General features: G+C 38.1%; 2 protein-coding genes across 2 annotated transcripts; both read right to left on the bottom strand.

Moving 5' to 3' along the window:
• Positions 1–1,448: 1,448 nt before the first annotated feature.
• LOC107711627 (forkhead box protein F2-like) lies at positions 1,449–3,773 on the bottom strand. Its single transcript, XM_016516628.1, has 2 exons — positions 2,697–3,773; positions 1,449–1,896 (listed from the first exon to the last, which is right to left on the bottom strand). Exons 1-2 carry the CDS (start codon positions 3,646–3,648, stop codon positions 1,718–1,720), a joined length of 1,131 nt encoding a protein of 376 aa, XP_016372114.1. The 5' UTR covers positions 3,649–3,773; the 3' UTR covers positions 1,449–1,717.
• A 4,600-nt stretch (positions 3,774–8,373) lies between these two features.
• Positions 8,374–9,883, bottom strand: LOC107711626 (forkhead box protein Q1-like). Its single transcript, XM_016516627.1, has one exon. It carries the CDS (start codon positions 9,738–9,740, stop codon positions 8,811–8,813), a length of 930 nt encoding a protein of 309 aa, XP_016372113.1. The 5' UTR covers positions 9,741–9,883; the 3' UTR covers positions 8,374–8,810.
• Between the last annotated feature and the right edge of the window lie 7,884 nt (positions 9,884–17,767).

The raw sequence follows: 17,767 nt of genomic DNA, 5'->3' as shown, positions 1-17,767 counted from the left end.
TAGCTGTGAGTATAAACCGTCTTTATTAGTAGCTATAAATGCCTCATTGTTATCTTTTCCAAATATTCGTTCAGGTGTGCCGCTTTGTTTATAAAATCAGGAGGAATATTGGCAGTAATCGAGTCTATTTCACAGGCGTCGCGTGAAGGTACATTAATTCACCAATAGATGGCGGTAGAGGGCCGTCTAAGAGCTTCGACTGCCTGCGCCACACGAATAGTTTCTGAAATAAGCTGCATTTGTTTTTTAAAATTCTTACCGTGACACATGTGTCCTTTTACTTTTGAAGATCAAGAAAAAAAACTGAATTTGTTCGGTTTGCCAAGTTCCTTAGGGCACTGCTGCTAAATTAAGTAGGCTAAATGAAGTTAGAAGTAGGATAGGCTATGCGTTGAGACGGGTAGAAACTGATTGAAAAGTTTTTACAATTTTAAGAGTTATTACAATGTTTTAAAAAATCCTAAAGTAGGCTATTCAAATAACATAAAACCTGTAATTTATCATACTGGCCTAACTGCCGATTAATTAAAAAAATGTTAGGTAGGCTAAATGTAAACTCTCTTTATTTCCAGTTGTAGAGTATAGAATAATTTTTTTTTACTTCCTCATACTCTACGAAGCAATACTTCATTTAATCTTTTTCCTGCGCATTTTAATTTTTCTTTACGATTTACACGAGGAAGACCGAGGCTAGTCGTAACACCTTTTACGCCAGTAAATATTTCACAGGGCAAAATATGTATTATTATTTTAAATATCAATTTCTGTAAAGGTAAGTTTCGACAACAAAATTGCTATTGAAAATTTCCAAAATATATGCCTACTTTGACTTTTAGACTGAAAGCATATTGTCACTATGAAATCTGCCATTAAAAAGAATGGCCAGTTAGCCTATATGGATGTTATGACATTATGAAACACAAAACAATTCATGAAACTGCAAAAATGTAGGTCTGAAAGTTATATTAATAAATGATAATAAATAATAATAATAATAATAATAATAATATTGTGATTAAAACTGTGACAACTTGCCGCAACCTGACGTGTGAAAAATATATTCAAACCTCCGTTAAAAATAGGACATATAGGCTATATATTGTCTATATAACCGACTTATATTGTTCACTTGTTTACACAACGCTATCACAAAAATATGATACAGGAATTTAAGTTTGGAAGGCAGAATTCACAACAATTATTCTGATGTTGGAGGGTTTTAAATTATGTGTTTGTAATCAACATGAAAAAAACCGATGGGGAAAAACACACATTTGGACTTTTGACTCAAAAGATGGATGGATGGATGGATGGATGGATAGATAGATAGATAGATAGATAGATAGATAGATAGATAGATAGATAGGTTTTGGCCTATATCGGTCAGGCAAAAACACACTACTTTCCTTGAAATGTTTTATTGCTAACTTCCATATCACATTGCACTGTACAGATTAAGTGAAATATACTTATATGTGCTTAATTCAAACTCTATTGAAATGTAACCACAAAGCATAAAATGGCCAGTCCATGACTTCATGAGTTTAACTGTTTCATATGCGCTTGGATCGGTGAGGTCAAGTCATGTCGCCAGATGCTTTACGCTGGTTTTCAAAAATACATTTCGAAAAATTTTGTGAGTGCACAATTATTAATCCTTCATTAGTTGTCTTTACCTCACAGTTATCCAAGTGCTTATCTTTGTGCAACAAGCGGACTACATCACACAAGGTTTGACGTCTTGATGCATACTCTGATGGAGGTGATGGTGATGATGATGGTGGTGATAATATCCACCAGCAGACGGATGGAAAGAGGTAATTCCATTAAAATTCAACATGAAATCCTTCCGTTCTCCGACTGGGGAAGAATGTGTCGGATAGCGCGATATACCCACTGAGGACAGATATATGCACAGTGAGATAAATATACATAATGACCAGTACAAAAAAATAAGTAGTTTTTTTTTTTATCAGCTCATCATGGGTATACATTTTTAAGCTTTTAGACCCACGCTTGAGAGTAAAATGTTGCTGAATACTTTTAAATGCTTTGTAACAACACCATTTTATTTTTAAGCATGCAAATTATGTTTTCAACAATATTCAATAAAAATGTATACATTTTTCGATTCTACTATTTTTAATTGCCTTAATTACTTATGAGATTCACACATTTTTGTTCTTAGAAAATATATTTTACGTTTAGATAAAAATATAATGATTCTTAACTCCTATCATTATGAAAATAATAATTCTTATTATTCTTATTGTTATTATTATTATTCCATATTATACAAGTATTTTGCTGTTTCGTACCCAAACTGTTAGAAGAAGAAGAAAAACGTGGTTGAACGTAGGCCTTTACCTTAAAAAAAATCTTTCAATTACAAAAGATGTCAACGTTTTTGAGACATGCTCACAAAGCATAAGATGAATTTAACACCTATCAATTCAAAACGTTTTGTACAGTTTATAGTCATCTTAAACCTAAAACGTTGAACTTTTGTCATTCTGAGATCTCTTTATTTTTTAACATGCTTTAGAATTTCATAATAGTTTTGATACTGCGCGTAATTTTAGCTATAAAATAATGTAGCCTATTTCAGATTTTCCAACGTAATAACACATATATTTCAAAGTAAATATAACGGCATCTAAATGTTTCAGGGATTATATGTACGTTATTTGTTTTACCTGACATATCGGTGTTGTCGCTCGCACTTTGCTGTATATAACCCTGTTCCAGAGAGTAGGTGAATATGCCGGGATGCTGCCCTGTGGACGGCGAATTGCTTGAGACTGTAGTCGGCTGTTTTAGGTATGGAGAATTTGAAGAAGCCCATAGTGCTGTTCCCTCTGAATACGGCGAGTGACCCTCAAGCGCGCCCGCTATTGCAGGGGAAGACGGAACTGGGCTGGTGTTGCTCTCCGCACCATAGTCTCCGTTCCCGGGCACTGGACAGCTAGCCATATAACCATGTCTGGAGCTGGGGGATATGTGACCATGGTGCCCGCTGCTTATTGACTCATAACCATTACCAGACAGGTCCAGGTTATAGCCACTACTATGGCACGCAAGTGCGCCGCTGGGAGGTTGGTAATCGAAGCTCTGAGGTAAAATGGCGGAACCGAACCCTAGGCCGTTCATCATTCTGTACATCGGTTTCATGGCTTGACATTTTCTCCTAAATCCTCGTGGTCTTCGCCGAAATGACCCCTCCTCAAACATAAACTCACTGGTGGGGTCTATGGTCCAGTAATGTCCTTTACCCGGCCGCCCAAGTCCTTTTGGTAGTTTAATGAAGCACTCGTTCAGAGACAAGTTGTGCCGAACAGAGTTTTTCCAGCCCTGGTAGGAGCCTCGGAAAAAAGGGAAGCGTGTTTGTAAGAACTGGTAAATCTCACTAAGTGTGAGTCGCTTTGTCGTTGCGCTCTGAATTGCCATCACAATGAGTGCAATGTAAGAGTAGGGCGGTTTCTCCGGACGTCGCAGTCCTGAGTTAGTCTTTTTAGTCTTGGACACTGCGCCATGGTCCTCCAAGCTACCTGTCGAGTTCATCAGTCCTGGATGCAGCGCGGTGGACGCTGGACTGGTCCTCATCGGGGGCGTCGACCGCAGTGGTCCGTGGGAGCTCTCAGTCGTCATCTGTCCCGCGCTGACGTACGAACACAACTGGTTGACAGACGTTGACGTTGACAGAAGAAAAAGGTTAAGCAAAACCCCAAAGACTGAAATATTCGAAAGCCAATAAACGAGGTTCAAGGAAGCAACCGAGAATAAACGCTACGCTTTAGCTGAAAACGTATGCTAACTTAACCAAGCATCCTATGTAAACTTAACGGTCTTCTTTTTCAGGCTTTAACGTTGTGATCAATATCCTGCTTTTTGTGAGAGAAACTATCCAAGGAATATGCCTATTCGTAGTCGTTATCAACGTTTTGAAGGGGTTCTTTTTCTGCCACGAACTCCGTCCTGATCCTGGCGGCTGTAGTCCCTTTTTGAGGAAGAAATGGAAAGACTGAGTTCGTGCCGCGCCTCAACTAAACAAAACTCGACAGCCAATCACTCAATAACTCTCTCCGGCTTTCTCTCCTCTAATTGCTCCTCCTTCTCCGCCTCACCCACCCCCTCAAACCCCTAGACCTCCACAAACTCAACTCTGTCTCTCTTTCCAGAACCTCATGCACACTGTCCACCAAAATCAACTGACCCCCAATCTATCGCTATATGCGACCACAAACATCGCGTCTCTCATCATTATCATCATCTTTTTTGACTTAAACTTGCTTATTCTTTTGGCTTATTTATAAAATATGATTTGGCCATTTCGGCTGAATGAGTCAGTCAGTGTTGCACGCTTTATGAGAATAAAGTTAGGTAGGCTATATATAACAGAATTATGATTTTGAATAAAGATTATCTTAGCTTATCGAGTGAGCTGAAGGCTAATCGTGTTTACTTTGTGAAATTCGCATTTGCAACTCGAATTCTAATCGGATGGGTTCGTCTAGCCTAATGGACTTGGAGGGCTGTCAATATGAACAAACACTCAATGAGCGTGAGAGGCCTTAACAAACCTAGCAGGACTAAAATAAATAAACCATAACATAAAATGAGGGAGACAGTGATCAGCGAAAGACAGACATGGACAAGGGAGAGAGAAAGAGAGGAATGACTTTGGCTCGAGTGGAAGCAGGCTGTCTCTGTCGAGAGGTTTGGATACCACACACAGCGCTCCAGTATCTGCTTACGGGCCCGGGGCTACAGCACATCCCTTGAGTCCAGCCTTCATTAGCAAAAGAAAAAGCCAATTAGCCACTTGGACGCCAGCAAAGAAGGGTCACAGCAGTCTTCATAGACCAGTATAAATATGAATGTGTTTATACAGACGTAAACATGCATATTTCCTTACATTTGTTACATGTTATTAAGGTATGTCTACCTACTTTTTAAAAACATAGGCTAATTCTAATTATTTATGCGCAAAAATCGCCTGTTACTGCTTTTTAAAAAATGTTATAAAGTTAAAAGGAACATAAAACAGACAAAAGAAAATTACATTGCTTCTATCTATCTATCTATCTATCTATCTATCTATCTATCATTTTACTGACTGACTTTGTACATTGAAGTCGATCAGCAGAATATTTTTAATCGAAATGAGATCCGCCTCTGCATTTTTATTAGTCCTCGTATTTTTAATTCATATTATTATTTAATGATTAATATTATTTGTTTACGGTTTATTATTATTTATGGTATTATAAGCAGCATTATATTTAGGCTATAGAGAACAAATACAGCATTATGGCTCCTGGCGGTCTTTTTTTAAAAACATAAATGGCACGGGATATGTTAGGCCTATCTCTCGCGCTCTTTTTCCCCTCCCTTTTTTAATCACCCGCCCCGACTCTTTTAAGTGTTCTTTTGAACTAAGCGAATCAACAATCCCCTAGTTTTAGCTTTCCGTGAGGATGTGGATAAAAACATGTTCCCGCGCTATATAAGCAGTATTTCGCCAGGTTTCCCCCGCCCGCTGAGCGCCTGACCCCCGCCGAGTCCCGGGTATACCCGCGGCTGCTCTGGAAACCGAGCTCTGCACGAGACTTTGAACACAGGCCATCGCTATGAGTGTATGTGCGTAAGAAAGCGTCGCGCTGCCTTACGCACATAGGCTACCCATCTATTTTCATTACAGACCTAATTGAGCCACTGTAAACTAAATTTATGACATTATTCATTGTCAAAGGCTCCAGTCAACCCTTGATCTGAGATCATTTTTTGCCTGATGTGAAGTGGCAGAAAAATGTAAGTATCTCATTGAAAGAAAGTAGACTTACACCTGACACACAGCAGCCCAAGACACAATAAACAGAAATATTTTAGTGTACTTTAAATTGTTAGAGAAAGAGGGCGCTAACAATTAAAAAGATTTTGAAAGACAAAATAGACAGCGAGAATGCTTATAACAGTGAAAATTATACATATTTTATCCGTTGATGCTTTTTTTTAAATTATTGTTTATAATTATTGTATCATAGTTACGTTCTAGGTCATGGTTTAAAAATTGCTATTTTTGCCTTGAATTTTTCTCTGTAGATAACCCCTCCATTGGCCTGTATGTTTATTTAAGGTGGTTTCCAGATAAACCTGTATTTTCATAGCCTATACGAATGAGCGCTTCTTTGCAGCTGAAATGATCCTAATAGACTTGAATTCTCAGCTAACGGTTTTTATATAGACAGGTGTGTCATTCCGCGAGTTCACCTGCAGGTTGCAGCATCGCACTTAAATGGCAAGCATTTAAAAAAGTAAGCATTTAGAGGTTGAAAGCCATACAATGCATTATTTGCTGTTTTTACGTGCCATAACCACAAAAGTAGCCTACATAAAATTGTGAGCTTTCCTTGGCTATAGCCTATATTATAGTGCAATAACGTGCGACCATCCACGAGTGCATCGAATTCTCTCAACTTTGATCAGTTTTTATTTTTGCCGATTGTGGATTTGCTTTGGCGCTTTATTCAACAAAACATTCTCTTCATTCGTAAATTAATAATTAATTAGTAATTATTTAATTAATTCGTTGATTGATTGATTCATTCATTCACTGGGGAGTAAAGCCTCATCTAGCCTATCTAGAAGCAAGACAATCCTCGGACAATTGGTCTGCTCTTAATCAGGCTCGTTCCCTGACCTGAAAATGACAGGGCTGTCAACCCAAGGAGATGGTGTGACTAAAGACTAAAATCGAAAAGAAAACGATGGCCCTGCTTCAGTACCGCGGACAGCGCAAAATATGTTCGTATTTGAGACTAGCAAAATAAATAAATAACATTGTCATGATAAAAAAAAAATACCCACAATTCACAAAATAAAATGTATATTAATAAGAAATGTAAAAACTGTTTAGATTTCGTTATATTCTGTTTAATGATTCATATCTTGCTACATGTCCAAGTGGTTGTCCTTTTGTCGTGGACTCCAGCCAGGTGTGAGATTGCTGGAGTTTAACCGAACATGTATGGCTTTTGTAATTGTGTGATTTCAAGTGGAAGTCAATTCATCTGCAAACACTGTAGATATGTTTGCTGATTAATTCATTTCTGTCAACGGCCAGCTAGATAGATAGATAGATAGATAGATAGATATGGATGTAAAAGAGTAGGCCTAGTTTTTATTTTATTTTGAGAGGCAAATTTGGTCTGTTGTTGACTTATGTTTAAGGTTTGTAACTAATTGTAACCAACTAACCCATGACGTCAAGCTTATTTTGCATTTCCGGGCGCATTTCCATTTGCTTTAATTATAAAGGTAGGATTGTATTCAATTTATAATACAACAACAATAACAACATGAGTGAATGAATAAATAAATACATAAATAAACATCTTAGATATTAACGATAGCCTATTAATTTATGATATTAACTATATTAGCGATATTAATGAATGATAAACATAACGTAACGTAAATAGCTATGAACTGAAATATAGAAATATTTCTGGATAAACTGGACATAGTTTTTTGTTGTTGTTTTATTCATTTGAATGCTTCAGTTGACGTGATTGCCAAAAAGCGTCGTTTCCATTAATTCCAACTTTGACAACATTCAACTTTTATTTGGCGAGTGCATGCGTGGCTTCAGCTTCAGTGACTCATGCTTGAAGGCATAGGCTATGTGTTGAATTTTCTGCAATCATTTGAAGAGAAACTGTTTAGGAATCACGAGTTTCCTGAAACGTGGTCTGTTGATCAGTGAATAGACGTTATGAAAAACGTGAATGAGAAATTTAAGCAGTGTGCGAATTATACAAGGGGTCAACTATTTTTAAGGAATTTGTACAGGTAGCCGAATTAACAGTGCTTCAATCTCCAAGACGGTGGTGTTAAATTAAAAAATTTTTGTGATTATTTAAATCAGTAAATGATTTATATGTATGCGAATCAGTAATAAAGGGATGCATAATGATAATAATTAGACTATGTTTTGTCTAGCTATGTAGCCTGTGGTTTGATATTTATCCTAACGGAAAATACTTGAGCGGCAACGGTTGCCATGGTTACCATCTCCGGCGACCGCGATTTCTGTTCGCTGTTATATTTGTCGTTTGGTAACTATGTATTTTTGTTACTGTTTAATGCTTAGAAATTGTAAATCAGTCATTTTCAGTGTTTGCGTAGTTAACGTTACTGCCTTTGCATTTGGCAGCACAGATTTCAGCAAGAGTCTAAGTCAGAATCATTGTAAGTTAGTGAAGAAAACAGGATCTAGTGACAAGAGCTAGGGACATGTCTAATGACCAGTGATCCAAGTGACACTTAAAGTACGGTTTCCGAAGAATAATAAACGAAAATTTTTATTCTCTCATATTTTCTTTTATTAACGAAAGTACAACTGCATATGTTGTTCAACTGACTGAGCACAGCTCTAAACAAACCATCATATTAACACAGATATAAAACACGGTACAAGCATAACCCAACACAATTTTTCAAAGAAGTAGACATCACATTATGTCCATAATTATTGGCATGGTTATGCCATCGTTTGCAAGAAATGAAAATGGAATCGGTAAACACTGTACACTGGCGCGGCATTGATTCATCTAAGAAGACATCTAAACAGCAAACATGCAGCACTGCAGTAGCCTAAGTATTGTGCATGGGTTTAAATCACGAAAACACACATAGGCCTAAAACACACCATTTAACAGAGGAAAGTGCACATAACTGGTGTGTCAAACACCAAAGAAATTGCGTCTAAGCGTGTGAATGTCTGCAAATTGGCTTGATCACTTGTCATTTCATGACAGCAGAGAGTCTATTCTGAAGGGATGATATTCAGTCTCTTGTACAGTAGCGTGGGAGTGTGCCAAACCCGGAAGGGAATTCGGTATGTCCGGCATTCGACTGATGCTAGTAATGTCCGCCGTATTACACCTGTAGATTGGAAAGGCATTCGACACCTCAGAACTGACCTGGAATCCGTTCTGCGGCGCATGAGCCACGGTGGACGGCGGATAGCCCATGACGACAGGCAGAAAGTGCGGAGCCGCTGACAACATTAGCCTGGTACCAAAACACGTGTCCTCTGTGCTTTGCTCCCTCCGCATAAACGGTTTGCTGAGGATGCTGTCTATGGCGAAGGAACTGGAAAACTTTGACTTTTCGTCGCGCGCTGGGAGCCGGCTGTCATCCGCAGGCGCGCGCTCTTGAGATTGCGAAGTGCTCAGGATCTTCTTATTGATGCGCTTCCTCCTCCGGCGGAAAACGCCGTCTGCGAACGTGTATTCACTGTGTGGATTCAACATCCAATAGTTGTCTTTTCCCCACGGACGCGAGGGATCTCGCAGCACTTTTAAAAAGCAGTCGTTCAATGACAAGTTATGCCGTACGGAGTTTCGCCACCCCGTGTAGCTGCCCCGAAAAAACGGAAATTTTTTCATTAAGTACTCGTTTATTTCAGCAAGTGTGAGGCGGCCGGTGTTGGAATCGCGTATGGCCATAGCAATGAGCGCGATGTAGGAGTATGGTGGTTTGGGTCTACGCGTATATGGTTTCGCCTTCCCGTCCGAAACGGGGGCACTTGGTCCTGGGCTGTTGGCTGAACAGTCTCCATCCGAGCCCAATTCCTCCTCCGTGGACAGCGGGGAAGCCACGTTCACATCCATATCATTGCACAGGTCCAGCGGCTTTTCCGCAAGGCGACTCGCAGAGAAAACCTCCAACTTCATTGTAAGGCGCCTCTGTCACTTTAAACTGAGTAGCTTTTTGAAAAAATACTTTTTGTTTTGATCAACAATTTTGGGAGTGCTCAGTCTTAGTTAATGTCAAATTCTATTAAAGAAACAAGAATGATCACTTCCTATCCGATAAAAAGTCCTCGTGGGAGAACGGACTGCACCGGCGGGCGTTAATATAATCGCTCGGCAAGGACGGCCCACGAGGGCGGGGCTTAGTGGCTAGACCTATCAATCACAAACGCATTCACGCGAGTTAAGGTTTTAGAGATGCTCACCTGTCCCCGTAACTGTACGGATAGTGCGTGAGAGGTTAGGAGTCGTAAGGACAAATTGAATTCTGTGTATTGTTGAAGTGGTTCTAAGTATGTAATAGCCTAAGTCTTGTTGTGCTTTAAATGTAATCATGTCAACAGGTTTGTGTGAGGTTTAAATTCATGTGGGTTCTTGTACATCATCAACCTGTAAATGAAAACTCATAAAAACAGTTGCATGTATGAAAATATACTCACAGATATAGTGAAACCATTGTGTGTGTGTACATTTGCCTATACTATGAGGGTCCAATTTTAGGAAATGAGTCATCAAAAATGACCTGTGATGATATTTGAAGGTTCTCAGTTCATATTATATATTTGTATGTAACATTTAAATAACTCAACGATAATCAAGGATAGAAAAACCTGAAATCACCTACATTGTGAGAATCACTCAATGTAGGCTATCAAAAAGGTTTCTAGTTCATTAGTATAAAACAGAAGATGTCTGTATAAAAAATCCTTAGCATGATAGAAAAATACATGTGAATGTACATGTTTGGCTGTACTCGTGAGAGACATTTTTTAAAACGCCCTCACAAATAGTGAAAGATGTTGTTAGCAACTTCTTGATTTATCATGGCCTTTGATTATATCATCAGAAAATAAAAACATTCTTTAATGTATATGATAAGCAGTTATTGCTGGACTTTAACCAAAGTTGATTTCCCCATTCTGTTTATTCATTGTATACAGACTTAAATACAGTGCTTGACAAAGAGAACATCCCTGCTAATTCATTTGAACTGTGAAATTTGCAAGGTGACCTCGCCACGGTATGTGGAATGTGACACCTGATTCTGACGCACCCAATACCTGACATCAACTTGTCACTCACGATCACTCTTTGTAAACTGAGTTTACATGTTTAATGAAACAATTTGCTTGTGGCAGTTGCTGACTTTTGAAAGAATGGGGAAGTTTACCACATTTATGATGAACTTGGATGAGGGCCATGTATACCTAAAACTGTAAAAACAGGGATGAGAAGCACCACAGAGATCACACACAGGTCAAAGAGTAGATGGAAAAAAAAATAGATAACACCTGTCTAAAAAATCCAACTTAGCAAATCTCTTTTATTCTCTCAGCAGAGGTGAAGGCACAGTGAAAGGTCATGAAGTTTCATAAGTTCCTAACATGCCCTAAGGTGAGTGATAATCATTTAACTGTCTTTTGAACCACACCTACATAAAGCCTTTGGGATATTTTTTCTTTGAGTGAATCCAAAACATTCTCTTGTGCACCGATGGTGTGTGTAATTTTCTGGGTTCACGGGGCAGGCAAGCAAGCCTGCACGTCTTGTGGTGTGTGCCTATAAACACACGCACACAAATACACATACATACACAAATTATTATATAGTCTTCCATGGAGACAGTCTGAGCATGTGTTACTGTTGGGTTCTCGGTAACCATAACTTAAATTTCCACAACAAATAAGATATTTTGAAGAATATGGGAGTCCAAAACAACATTGGACCCAACTGACGTTCAGCGTATGGACAAAGAAATGCTGAGGCATCAAAATATCTTCTTTTGTGTTCCACAGAAGAAAGAAAGTCATACAGGTTTGGAAGAACATGACGGTGAGTAAATGATTTTCATTTTTGTACAGAAAAATACAATAGATTTAGTGTTTGAAATAATGATGCACAGTATATCAGTACTTATATTTATTTTATTTTTTTATTAGCACACAATGTATCCTAATTTGTGTTCTGTGGAAGCAAGACAGTCATACAGGTTTGGAACAACATGAAGGTGAGTCAATGATGACTGAATTTTCAGGTTTGGGTGAACTATCCATTAAGGTGTGTGCAGGGTCAGAGTTAGATAAATTAGTTGGCAGGGTTGCTTGTACATGAGCGTAAAATATTCATCTGCACAATAAAATATCCATACATTATACTGCTAAACTCATCCATGCATTGAAAAGGTTACAGACCACCATTGTCACAGGTTTGGTGTTGTCATATGTAAACCATACTTTTGAAACACAGATCTGCTCCATTTTTAAACAACAAAACCTTTTACTTTGATGAATTGTCTTAAATGATGTCCTGATGTATGATGCTGGCCACATTTTTGTTAAGAGACCAAAATGTCTTGGAATATCCCTGGATATATTCAAAAACCTTGACTGCTTCAACAGTCTAAACTCAAATAAATATGAATTTAGCAGTTTGGCACTGTGTGCGGCTCCAAACTGCTGCAGTCAGATAGAGTTTCGGCCCTGTGCTTACTCATTTCCCTCACCATTCCAAGACAAAATGATTTCCAGCAGGCTGAACACTTGAGCAGGCCTAAAACTGACATTTAAAGGGCATGTCAACCAAGCTTTCTCCTTTTTAGAAGTGTAATCGAACACTAATAGAAAGAGACCATATTAAATGGTTGGCAGTTTGATTCTGGGCCTGCAAAAGTCACCACCGCTCTCTCTTTGTGACAGCTGAAATGATCGTTCTCCTCATATCTGTTGTGTTTAGCCCCAGCGGCCATCTGATAACTTTAAGTTCAGGCCTTCTGTCTGCGATGCAGTGTGTGCGCGCACAGGTGTGCATGTGGTTTATCTTTTTTTTAAGATGCAGGTGTCAGGATCTTTTTCTCAACACAAGAAGTTCAAAGTCATCTATTTATCATCTGTCTAGTGTTTAGATAGGATCCAGCACTTGAGCAACACTGGGCTTATCTTTTTAGCTTTAAATAGCAACGAAGCCATCAAGTATTTCAAGAATTTGCTTGGTTGTCTGGGTTTTATTTAGCAAATAAAACATTCTGATGTTAAAATACAATAGATTTTAAATGTTTTATTTTTTTAAACGATTTAAATAATGTTTAAAATGATGCACTGTATATCAATACCGACATTTAGAGATTGATTCTATTTATCAGAATTGATCGATATTGAATTTAATAATTTTTTTTTCATTTCATTTAATTGTGCATCTCAGTTCTTCTATTTTTATATTACCTTTACTGTCATCTAACACACAATTAAAGTTAATCTTTTATAATGTAATAACCCTGTTAAATGTAATGTAGCAAATTTTAAAATAAATATCCATTTTTCAAACTGCACATTATAATGATGCGATGCCATAAGCGATTTTAGTGTATTATTTTTTATTTATTTACACAAAATAGTATAGAATTTCAATACTGGCCATTTATTGGTTATGGATTTGTTAGTGTTTAAGTTAAGATTTGGTTATTTAGCTGTTTCCAAAGTGGCATGCAGCACATTTACCACTTATATTACTGTTAATAAATGAGATTGAGTGCCTACAAGGTCACCGAGTTCACAAAGGTCATGTCAGTGTTTGACACCACTCTCCAGCTGATAAATCGTCACTTCTATAGTTTGGTTTACCAGCCCAGATCTTTATCCACCACCAGATGCTATGATTACTACACCATTTTAGCTTTGGCACATAAAATGACGGTAAGATGTTAGCGCACCGCTGAGCTAACAGCCGAGAGAAATGATACAGCAGCCGAGTCTACGCTCTCATTATCACAGAGGCTTTGGCTTGTATAGCAGCACCGGTGTTTCTGTGTGTGTGAGAAGTATTTCATATTTGATTACATCCCAAAGACACCCCTTTACAGTGCTGTCATGAGAGAACGCGCACCTGTTTTATGCCTTGTTTGGTTCATGCTATACTCTGCACCCAGCATTTCCCTCTCTTTTTCTCTTAATGAATTCCTTCAAATTTCTCCTTCCTCCCACTTAGGTTTGTTTTTGTTATCTTTGTTCCAAGTGTGTAATTTGATACAATGAGTAGTTGTGTGTTTGTTGTTGAGTGGATATGTGTTTACATTTGCAAGTGCGAAAAGCATTTTATCACTATGAAGTGTGAAACCTAATTCTGTTTTTAAGTGTGTTGCTAACTCTTCGCGTGACAGCAAATGTATAACGTTTAGTAAACTGTGTGTGTATTTGGCGTGAAGAAGTTGCAATGATTGCAGGTGCATGGTGTCATGTTAAAAGCTGGTCTCTGAATGTGGTTTTGAGACTCTGACAATAAAACACAGACGGTTTATTTCAGTTTATGAGTGAAGTGAGAAACTGAACCATTCGTTCTATGGAGTTTACTTGCTGGCATAAAACAGTTTGTTTTCAGAGCTTAAAGGAGCTCGAAAGTCTGTATAGGATTGAAGTGAATATTTCATTTAAACAATTTGTGGTTTTGTCCCTGCATTAACTCTATTTAAGCGTAGTCATGTGAAAGCTCTGCAGCATTGTCATTAAAATGCATTGACAAATTGGACAAACTGGACATAAATGCTTCGTCATCTGAGCTAGTACTGAGTTACTAGAGTCCTAGAGTACTAGAGTTACTCTTCACCTGATATATATATATATATACAACATATATAAATATATATATATATAGTATACTGTATATCATTATTGAAGTTATTATTGAATTCATTTGTCTGTTTTTTTTTTATTGCGGATGGTTGAAGTATATTATTTTTGATCAGGTCTTCTAAGATTAGGCTTGATATTGATCAGGAAACAATGAATTTAAAATAACTAAATATAAAATATGTGTTTTGAGAACAGTCCTGACGGGGTCTGATTTCTCACTTGTGTGAAACTGGCTTGTGTGCATGTGGGTGTGCATTCATGTGAGAGGAATCTGAAACACGTAAACTCTGTGATTCCCCATGTCTGCTGAGAGTAGCCATGTGTTTAACAACGAAATGTCTGCCCTCATTGTCTGTTCAGTGTTTATGTGTGTGTGTGTGTGTCCTTTCTTTGCACTTTTTAAAACTCACAGATGCTCATGGAGGGCTTTCACCTGAGGTGATGTTAACTTGCCAAACCAGTAAAAGAAAAATAAACAAACATACAGAGGTAGGCAAGCACTGTTATTACACCGAGGTTATTCAGAGGTGATGTATGTGTGTGAGAGTAAACATAAAATCTGTTAATGTTATTGCGGTTATACATCAGCAAGGCTAAGAGGACTGAACTGAAGTGTTGTGGGTCCACATCCACTAGTTTGTGTATCAAGGTGGTGGGATGACAAGTTTAGGATATAGATGAGAACATCATGTTAGAACAATCTGTTGCATGCTGATTTAGATGGTCCTAAGCTCTTTATCGCTGCTCCTCACATGCTACGGCAGCTCTGCTCGCATGCAGCCCGGAGAAAACATTACAAAAGGTATTTTCTTTAAAAAAATCTGATAGTGGATTATCTGATATGAGTTGCACTCTATGCCACGTGTTGACAGCTTTAACTGCACTCTGTGCTGTGCAGGAGGCATTTTTAAGAGAAATGTAAGCAACAAGCTCCCCCCACCCTCCACCCTTATGGTCTGCTGGTGGAACTGTGTTTACCTGGCGAGCGTAGCCGTTCTGCTGTCTTTGTCTAAACTTGAAAGGGGATCCAAACGCTCGCCCTCCTCACGCACTGTGCTTCGCACGACACACCCCGCCCTTGCTTTACTGCTGCAGTGATTTACTGTAAAAGAAACCTGAGTGTGTGTTTGATATTCATATTTTGTTATATTATATATAGTTTAAATCTGTTTTGGAGCACAGCTGTGCATGATTTACTTAAGTGGTACAAAATAATCTGTGATTAAATGATAAACTGTCCTTACTACGATAAAAATCACACCAATCAACATTTTCTTTAAAACGCATTAACATGCTCTTTGAATTGTAAAATTGAAAAAAGAAGCAGAAATTTAAAAAATATGTTTGTTTTTTTGTCCGTACATACAATGTCAATGGAATCCATTGTTGTTTTGGAATCCACTGACTTTCTTTGTATGATCATGTGTGACATGAAGGTGAGTAAATAGTGACCATTTATATACAGTGACAGTGTGTGTGTGTGTATATATATATATATATATATATATATATATAATTTAATATAAAAAAAATTTGTGAACTCTCCTTTTAAGTACACTCAATCAAGTAATGGCAGATAGTAGTGGCAGATGCTATTGTTGGTCAATATAGTCCTATATTGATCCAGTGTTACTCATTTATATTTGTCTGGGTTATTAATCAGAGGAAATTATATTGGAACAAACGGATCTCCAGATGCAGATTACAGAAAGAACAGGGTAATTCAACATTGATCCATTAACAACCCACACACACACACACACACACACACACATTTGTGCCCTGCTAAAAGTAATCACCATGAATGATAAAGTAAGCTCAAGAGAACTGCTTGTTATGAATAATATTTTCCATAGCTTTTGAGTACACTTTAGTTTTGTCTAAAATACAAGTCGACCAGCAGTGTATACGGGGCTCCACTACACTCTTACAAATAAAGGTTCCGAAAGGGGGTTTTCGCAGCAGAGGAACCATTTATGGTTGCCTAAAGAACCATACTTTTTTTTCTTAGTGTGAAGAACATTCTAATAATAATCTACGGAACCTTTTTCCACTATAAAGGACCTTTTGTGGAACAGAAAGGTTCCAGGGATATCAAAGGTTCTCCATGGAACAATAGATGCCAATAAATAACCTTTATTTTAGTGTAGTTCCACTAGTCAGGCCTACCTGAGTGGAAGGGAGGGTGTTTACAGCAGAAAGTCGACACCTCTGTGATGTCAAACTGAGTTTTTTGGGGCATTTTGCTTTTATTTTAATGGATATTGGAGTGGAGACACGAAAGGGGGAATGGGATCATGACCCAGGCCAGACTCAAACCAGGTTCCTTGTGAGACTTATGCAAGTATGTAAAAAAAAAAGTTTGTATAGTCTGTGTTTGTGTTTGAGCGTGTGCTTGTGTGCATGTGAGGAAGAGAGAGAGTGATGGTGGAATTCTTGGCTCATGTCAACACTTCATTACACAAAACAGTTCAGCTAAAGGTGAGACTAGAAAATATTTTGTCACCTGTTTCATTAAATATTAAGTCATCAAAACTGGTTGCCAATCAGCCAGCCTAATTTATGCAACACTTTACATACAGCACCTTTATTAGTGACTGAAAGGCCACAGATGACACCATGCAGTCCTGCCTACCTAACAAAACCCTCACACAGCTTTGTGTCAGCACTAAACTAAGTCAGAATGCCTGTTGGACACTGAAGTATCAATGGCAAGCATTTGTTTGTAAACACTAATTTTGTCTTTACAAGTAGGTCACTTGTGTGATTCACATCACTGCAAGAACACAGCTGGTCGTGTCCCCTTGGGACTTTAGTTTTGGGTGCACTTTGTGACCCAGTGTATGAGTATAACCCCTCCCCCCGGGTCCTACTTGCACCCGCTCCGAGCGGGACTCGAACCCAGATCACCGGCATGGGAGGCAGGTGCACTAACAAGGAGGCTAAATACACAACCTCTAGCACCTCTACCAACCTCTTGAGATCAGGGGAGTGAGGTTTACCTGCACAGCACCTACCAGCTGGCCTCCGTTACACGCTGTAAAAAAAGCAACTACAGATTTTCCAGTTTATGAAACCTTTTGAGTTTTTAAAAACTAAACAAATGCTATTTTCTTGAAACTACATAAAAACCCATATCAGACCAACAGTATTGCCCCAAATGTTTTCTCAACGAGTAAAAAAAAAAAGTTGTCTGAAAAAAGAATTTCATATTCCTGAAATGTTAATACTTTGAGTTCCCAGCATGCATTGCAGCATGAATAAATTATGTAGTTACTGTTATAGGATTATTATTTTTTTTGCTGTTTGTTGACTTCATTTAAACTT

The sequence above is a fragment of the Sinocyclocheilus rhinocerous genome, unplaced genomic scaffold, assembly GCF_001515625.1.
Source record: "Sinocyclocheilus rhinocerous isolate Xijiao unplaced genomic scaffold, SAMN03320098_v1.1 scaffold1169, whole genome shotgun sequence".
NCBI lineage: Eukaryota > Metazoa > Chordata > Actinopteri > Cypriniformes > Cyprinidae > Sinocyclocheilus > Sinocyclocheilus rhinocerous.
Note: the sequence above shows the minus strand (reverse complement) of the source record. Positions and strands in the feature narration are given on the sequence as shown.

Bases quoted from the DNA above. Each gene is read 5' to 3' on its own strand.
- LOC107711626 (XM_016516627.1), bottom strand. From the start codon at position 9,740: ATGAAGTTGGAGGTTTTCTCTGCGAGTCGCCTTGCGGAAAAGCCGCTG.
- LOC107711627 (XM_016516628.1), bottom strand. From the start codon at position 3,648: ATGACGACTGAGAGCTCCCACGGACCACTGCGGTCGACGCCCCCGATG. The intron at 1,897-2,696 runs GTAAAACAAATA...ATCTGTCCTCAG, and splicing joins CGACAACACCGATATGTCAG to TGGGTATATCGCGCTATCCG.